The sequence below is a fragment of the Ixodes scapularis genome, unplaced genomic scaffold (assembly GCF_016920785.2).
Source record: "Ixodes scapularis isolate PalLabHiFi unplaced genomic scaffold, ASM1692078v2 PGA_scaffold5__190_contigs__length_132052651, whole genome shotgun sequence".
Classification (NCBI taxonomy): domain Eukaryota; kingdom Metazoa; phylum Arthropoda; class Arachnida; order Ixodida; family Ixodidae; genus Ixodes; species Ixodes scapularis.
Window position 1 is genome coordinate 1,799,435 of NW_024609880.1, and position 7,400 is coordinate 1,806,834.

The 7,400-nt window shown below is 48.7% G+C and overlaps 1 protein-coding gene across 1 annotated transcript; it reads left to right on the top strand.

Annotated features, from left to right (window-relative positions):
- The first annotated feature begins 1,328 nt into the window (after positions 1-1,328).
- LOC115328241 (uncharacterized protein K02A2.6) lies at positions 1,329-5,863 on the top strand. Its single transcript, XM_029989452.4, has 2 exons — positions 1,329-3,577; positions 5,547-5,863. The coding sequence occupies exons 1-2, from the start codon at positions 1,562-1,564 to the stop codon at positions 5,607-5,609; spliced, it is 2,079 nt and encodes a 692-aa protein (XP_029845312.3). The 5' UTR covers positions 1,329-1,561; the 3' UTR covers positions 5,610-5,863.
- The last annotated feature ends 1,537 nt before the right edge of the window (positions 5,864-7,400 follow it).

A 7,400-nucleotide genomic window follows, 5' to 3' on the forward strand; every position in this document is an offset into this window, starting at 1 on the left:
GTTGATGTCACAGTTGGAGTCGTCCTCGGATGATTTCAAGGAAGTCGCCTTCACGATCGTCGTCTTCAGAGTTATCGTGTTCACAGATGGTACGCTTTATGGGCATAGACTGCGTTACCCTGCACATCCACCAATATGTCATGAACAAAAACAAACTTGATTAATAAAACTTCAGATCAATGTTAAATGCAGCGAACTTGTGCCGAGAAACATAAAGTAACAAAGACCGCACATACTTTGACAGCGACAAAAGGACGACTGACTCGAGCAGCCATGCGAAGCTCTTTTTGTAAGCCCGTAGGTATCTAGAAGGTTCCGAGCTCGAACAAACAAGATTCTCGAGTCATCTCAAACATTCTAGGCGTGCAAACAAACAAAAGATTCCCCATTCCACCCAACTCCATTGCAGAGAATTGGAATTTTCTAATACTAATTCCATTCCTTTGAACTCCTGGAAAGGAAAAACTGGGCCCATCCCCACACCTGGAATGGCTGAACTGCTGCAATCCATTCCTCTCAATCCCTCCCAATTGTGAAAATGGCACTTGACAGCTAGTACTAAGTTACCGGAAAATAACGTCGGCGTAAAGCTGGCGTTGTGAAATGCGTAGACAACTGCAAAATTCAAAACCCTACCTGCAATCATTGATTTTACTAAGTTGAGCTTTGGTCGCACATAGCACTAGTGGCAATTGGTATGGGGGCACTGCAGATATTGATCGCACCACCAGGTGTAAAAGCCTCGTAACAAAGAGGAAAACTAAGTCGCCCATCTTTTCCACAAAAGAACCGTATATGTCCTCCACTTTTACGAGATACATAATAAGTGAGGAGTCACGTGTATTAACGAAGTGCGGGCGGTGTGACATTGTCCCCGCCTGGTGGCCTGCAACTGGTGCTGTAATCACACATGGTCCCAACAGCCTTATGGTTGCATCTCGCAGCACCAGGAACGACACTTTGGCTGTGTTCCAAATCTTACCCAAATAGATCCGAGTTACTCCGGTGGGTCGTGTCACGTGACAACACAGATTGAAAAGTGCTGGGCACGGGTAGTTTTTGGAACGCTGAGGTACAAAACCCTTACCCTGGATTAAGATAGAGTAAATTGCCCTTGTCAGCCTACAACTCTACAGTTTGGGTTGCTTCACTGGGGTTGCCACTTTCATCCTCGAAGGAACATAAGTCAGATAACCAAACCGTCAGTTACCTAAGTGCAATAATGCCGTTTCGAAAGCCCCTTTGACGGCATCAAAGCAGCTCGCATTAGAACAAAGCCTATTCCATTCCTACTCTATTCTGGGCAAAATGTAACTACTAATTGTAGTGTCCTTGATTTAGCGAAATCGACTATATGGGTTGGCAACATTGGTGTATCAGAAATGGCGGATTAAACGAACGTAAATTACCACGCTGCAGTCCTCAATCCAAGCAATCCCTACATACTCCAACACCACAATGGTGTCAGAAGTGCCGTCCGTGGTAGCGGAAGACTCCTAGAACCCGTGCACCACGAAATCATCGGCGAGCACCGCCACAGCAATCAACGGAACGGGTCAACATGGCACACACGCTGCCCCCGTTTCCGAGCTTCAACGTCCAAGCGACGGATGCCAACAACATCGGCCTCGAGTGGGCCAAGTGGGTGGACAGGTTCGAGAACTTTCTCGTTGCGTATAACATCACGTCAGACGTACGCAAGAAAGCGCTCCTCCTTCATTACGCCGGTGAGGAAGTGCATGATCTCTACCGGTCTCTCCCGGACGACTCGTCATCGGCAACTGTCAGCAGCACCGCGCAAGGCGCAGCGAGAACGTCAACATCTGAGTACGACGCCGCGAGAGCAAAGCTCGACGCTCACTTCGCACCAAGAATCAACCCAACATTCGCCATTTATCGTTTCCGACAAGCACAACAGAACGTCGGTGAGTCACTCGATGCTTTCTATGCGCGGCTCCGGCAGCTGTCTCGTCATTGCAACTTCCCAGACGTTGATCTTGAGATAAAGAATCAGATCATCATCGCGACCACATCCACGCGCCTGCGGAAGTATGCCATACTGCATTCGCTGGACTTGCCAGATATCCTCAAGCAAGGACGCATGTTCGAGGACGTGGAGCACGATGTGTCTGAAATCGAGCGGAGCGCCGACAAGCCAGTCCTCGCAGTACGAAAGGATGAGCAGCATCGCGGCAGCAAGCCAAAAAGAAGTTTGAAACCGCCTCAGCGACCAAACTACCAGACACAACAACATCACAGCCTGTCGACAGATTGTCACAACTGCGGTGGCAAATGGCCACATGGCGGCGGACGATCAAACTGTCCTGCATGGGGAAAAACATGCAAAGCCTGCAACAAGATCGGACACTTTGCCAAGGTGTGCCGTTCATCAAACAAGACAGTACAAACTATCAGCCAAACCCGCCAAGACAGCAGTTCAAGCGGTGAAGAACACGTTTTTGTAGCAAAAACATTGCCTCCAGCAAGCACGTCTCCCAAAGCTGTCATCAGAGTCGACAACGTTCCAATCACCTTCGTGATTGACACGGGTGCAACCGTGTCGGTTGTTGGTGAAGATGAGCTCCGGAACTGTCACCTAGATGAGAAACTGGAGAAAACATCCGTAAAGGTTTTTCCATACAAAGCAACGTCTCCTCTGCAACTTCTGGGAAAAGTCTCAGTCAGCATGATGTACAAGGAAAGGTGCAGTCAAGAGGACATCTTCGTCACCCCAGGAAGCTGCGCACCACTTCTAAGCTTTGCAGCAGCATCAAATCTTGGTCTTATTCGAATCACATACCAAGTCGAAGACTCCCCAACAGGAAAGTCGATCGTGGAATCATTCCCTAACTTGTTCAAAGGAGTTGGCAAACTCAGAGAGCAGCAAATCCACCTCTTCGCGGATGAAACTGTTCCTCCCATCGCTCAACCGCACCGACGCATTCCATTTGCAGTGCGAGCACTTGTGGAGACAGAACTCGACCGTCTCCTGTCAGAGGACATAATCGAGCCAGCAGTTGGACCCACACCATGGGTGTCTCCAGTGGTTATTGTACCGAAACCACACCACCCTGATGAGATCCGCATGTGCATCGACATGCGCCTTGTGAACACTGCCATTCAACGAGAGCGACATCTGTGTCCAACAGTTGATGACATCATCGTAGCTCTCAACGGAGCAACCATTTTCTCAAACCTTGACCTGAAAAACGGCTATCATCAGCTGGAACTGGACGTGTCTTCGAGACGACTAACAACATTTTCAACGCACACTGGTTTGTTCCGCTACAAACGTCTCAACTTCGGCATCAGCAGTGCAGCAGAAATCTTCCAGAACACAATTCGCCAAGTGCTAAACGGCATCCCAAACGTCCTAAATGTCAGTGATGATATTCTGGTCTTTGGAAAGACTAAAGAAGAGCATGACGCCGCTCTAGATGCAGTCCTACATCGACTTCAGGAATCAGGACTAACGCTCAATGAAAAGAAGTGTCACTTCCACCAGCGAGAGCTGACCTTCTTCGGGCTCATTTTTTCATCAAAGGGTGTTAGTCCAGACCCTAAGAAAATCGAGGCTTTCCTACAAGTAAGAGTACCAGAGTCTCCTCAAGAGGTGAAGAGTCTTTTGGGAATGGTCAACTACTCAGGTCGGTTTTTACGAAACCTTGCTGACCTTACTCAGCCACTGCGTGAACTTACGCTAAAGAATGCAACCTGGGAGTGGACTGAACGACACCAGAAAGCCTTCGACGAACTGCGGCGCGTCATGTCAGACGCATCTACCCTGTCCCACTTCGATCAAGCCAAGCCGACAGAGCTGGTTGTAGATGCAAGCCCACACGGACTTGGTGCCATTTTAACACAACGAGATGGTGCACAGGTTGCAGTGATAGCTTATGCAAGCAGAGCATTAACACCAGTGGAAAGCCGCTACTCCCAAATCAAGCGAGAAATGTTGGCAGCAGTATGGGGCATGGAACACTTTCGGCTCTACTTGTGTGGTGCAAACTTTCTTTTATTGACAGACCACAAGCCCCTGGTGAGCATCCTGGGAAACCCAAGGTCGTCACCATCTGCCCGCATAGAGCGCCTTGCTCTCCGCATCCAACAGTATGCATTTGACGTACGACACACTGCTGGAAGCAGCAACCCCTCGGACTACCTTTCAAGACACCCAGTGCCACAAAAGGAGACAGGCACTCGCATCGCCAAAGTTCCTGATGAGTATGTCAACTTCATCCAACGCCAGTGCATCCCAAAAGCCTTCTCGATCGAGGAAGTTGTGGAACAGACTAAGGCAGACCAACAGCTGCAGCTACTGGTGAGAGCCATTCAGCATCCTCTACGTAACGACTGGCTGCTACCAGAACTAAAGCCATTTGCAGCTATGAAGGCAGAACTCACTTTAACACCAGAAGGTCTCATCCTTAGAGGGACACGCCTTGTCCTTCCAACTGGTCTCCAGAAACGTGCAGTGCAACTTGCACACCGAGGTCACCAGGGAATCGTAAAGACGAAACAATTACTACGAGAGAAGGTATGGTTTCCAGGCATGGACAACCTTGTGCACATGCTGGTGAAGAGTTGCCTTCCATGCCAAGCTGCAGTACCCCAAACAACTCAAGAGCCACTTGCGATCACTGAACCTCCCTGCAGTCCCTGGGAAAAAGTATCCCTCGACTTCTGTGGTCCATTTCCCGATGGGAAATATGCAATGGTGGTGATAGATGACTTTTCGCGATACCCTGTGGTACAGGTCCTCAATTCGACAAGCGCACGCAATGTACTGAGCAACCTCCGAACAGTGTTTGGCCAGTTTGGCATCCCAGAACAAGTGAAAACGGACAACGGGCCACCGTTCCATGGCACAGAGTTTGCTGAGTTTGCCCAAGAGCTGGGATTTCGACACCACAGAGTCACACCGCTATGGCCTCAGGCCAACGGTGAAGTGGAACGATTCATGAGGACATTAAAGAAGCAGGTGCACACCAGTGAACTCGAAAACAAGGACTGGAAGGCTGAGCTAGATACCTTCTTGATGTCTTACAGATCTACGAAACAAGGCACAACAACAAAAACGCCTTACGAATTGCTGTTTGGAAGACCAATGAGGAATCTCCTTCCCCTCTATGCAGCCCCAACCCCAAGAACAGTGGACTCAGAAGGACTGAGGTCAAGAGAGCTTGCAAGAAAGGCTTACAACAAGCATCGAGCTGACACACGGAGAGGCGCTCGTCGACATCGCTTCTGGGTGGGTCAGCGAGTCCTGTGTAAACAAGCCCAACACAACAAATTTACGTCGTATTACGATCCAACCCCTTATACCATTACCAGCATTCATGGATCTCAGATCAAAGCATCCCAAGGCAACCGAATGATCACACGGAATGCTAGTTTTTTCAAGGATGCCTCCAGGATCAACCGAGTGCCACGCAGAGCAGAGACCGACCTAGATGACACTATGCCACCGTCCAGCACGGACAGTTGCATTTCAGCACCAGGGCCATCAGTGCCTGCAAGACGACAGAGCCCCCTTCATCGACGCTACCCCGTCAGAAACCGCAAGCCACCACGGCATCTTGCTGACTTTGCAACATAATCCCTTTTAAATTCTTTGTGAAGAAGAGTGAACTATTACAAAATGAAAGAACTCATCTCAGCAAGTGTTCAGCTGAACATCGACAGCACATCATTTAGTTAATTTTGTTTTGTTACTTTGCAACATTTTATTTGATGTATTAGATTCTCAATTTCATCTTCTCACAAGGAGGGTAGCTGTAGTGTCCTTGATTTAGCGAAATCGACTATATGGGTTGGCAACATTGGTGTATCAGAAATGGCGGATTAAACGAACGTAAATTACCACGCTGCAGTCCTCAATCCAAGCAATCCCTACATACTCCAACACCACACTAATTTCATTCCCATTCCATTCCAGTGCTGCCACCATTTTATTTACATTCGATTCCAGGGTTGTGGAAGTGCGGAATCGTTCCAACTCTGGAGTGGCAACTCCTCAACACTGGTGATAGTCACCAAGGCACCCAGTTCAGTGTGAATGCTGTCCTCACAGCCCATCCAAAGCTGTTATTACTGTAACAAACTCCAGTACGACGAAGTAGTTGAATTCGGAAGCCTGTTGTGCAGATTTGTACCTTGCATTGTTTCCGGTATTTTTTATTTCTTTTGTATTTTATAATGGACAACAACCGTTGTAATCTCAGTATTGTTGCCAAACCTGAAGGTTTTATCATCGGTGCACTTTTAAATAAATACATATATGCCACAGCCGCAGCTCAGCGATGAGCACTTACACTGCGACTTAGGTGTTTCGTAAGTATTCATTTTGATTGCGCGATAATGATGTTTGTCTTCTGTTAGAATTAAAAAAACCAAAACAATATTCAACATGATGGATAATTTTGGACACCCGCGGCATGTGTGATCTGAGCATTTGTTCTTTTCATCTGAAGTGCGTGTCTCTTGCTTACTACCTATAGAGTATATGATGTTGTGGACGGAAAAGATGCTGTGACCGACTCCGAGCAATAAAAACATTCTGTTTATTCTCATGTCGTTGAGCTCGTGGTGACGAGTATGAGTAGCACTGTCATCTTTGGCGATGCCAAGGCTGAACCGATAGACTGCCGCAGAGCTATCGCCCTCAGCTCTGCACTGTGAGGAATGGCACGATTTTGTTGAAGTGATTGCGGCTCCAGAGAGGTGTCGTTGCTGTTGACATGTACCGCAAGCAGGATGACATACTAGAGAGCAGGAAAGAGAGCGTTTGGAAGCTGTGCATGGTAGTTGACGCCGAGGTCAGGAAATGAGGCAGCAGACGGGGGAAATCGACCCTGTCGTGCTTTCAGTCCGGCTCGATCAGTTTGGCGTGTACAGCCTCGGACTGAAAGGGGGATGCCGGCCGACTGCGGGGCCGATGCAACATCCCCTAAGATGAGGAACCGAACTGAGAGCGAATGCCTGACATGGCAACGATGAGGAGACCCTGGTCGGCTAGCAACATGCCTTGTGAACAGTGTGAAGATGTCGATGAATATTCACTTGCCAAGCCGGTGGGGCAAGCAAGGTGGTCGCAGCCCATTGCTGGGAGATGCCGGTGCTAGATGCGACAGAGCAGAGGTGGTTGCGGAGGCGCTGCAGATGTGGAGGCTGAGAAAGTTGAATATGTGCCTACTGCATTTTCGTCCGAAAAGGCAGAGCCATTGCCGTGCCCTTGGCCACGAAGAACATTCCCCTGGATAGCAGGTGCTCGGAGTCAATCATCATGTCCAGGTCACCAATCTGTAGCACTTTCGATCTTGAGGATGGAAGAGACGGTGCAGCAGACTCTGAGTTTAACTGTGAAAACATTCTCTTTATTCTCGTACCGTCAAGCTCGT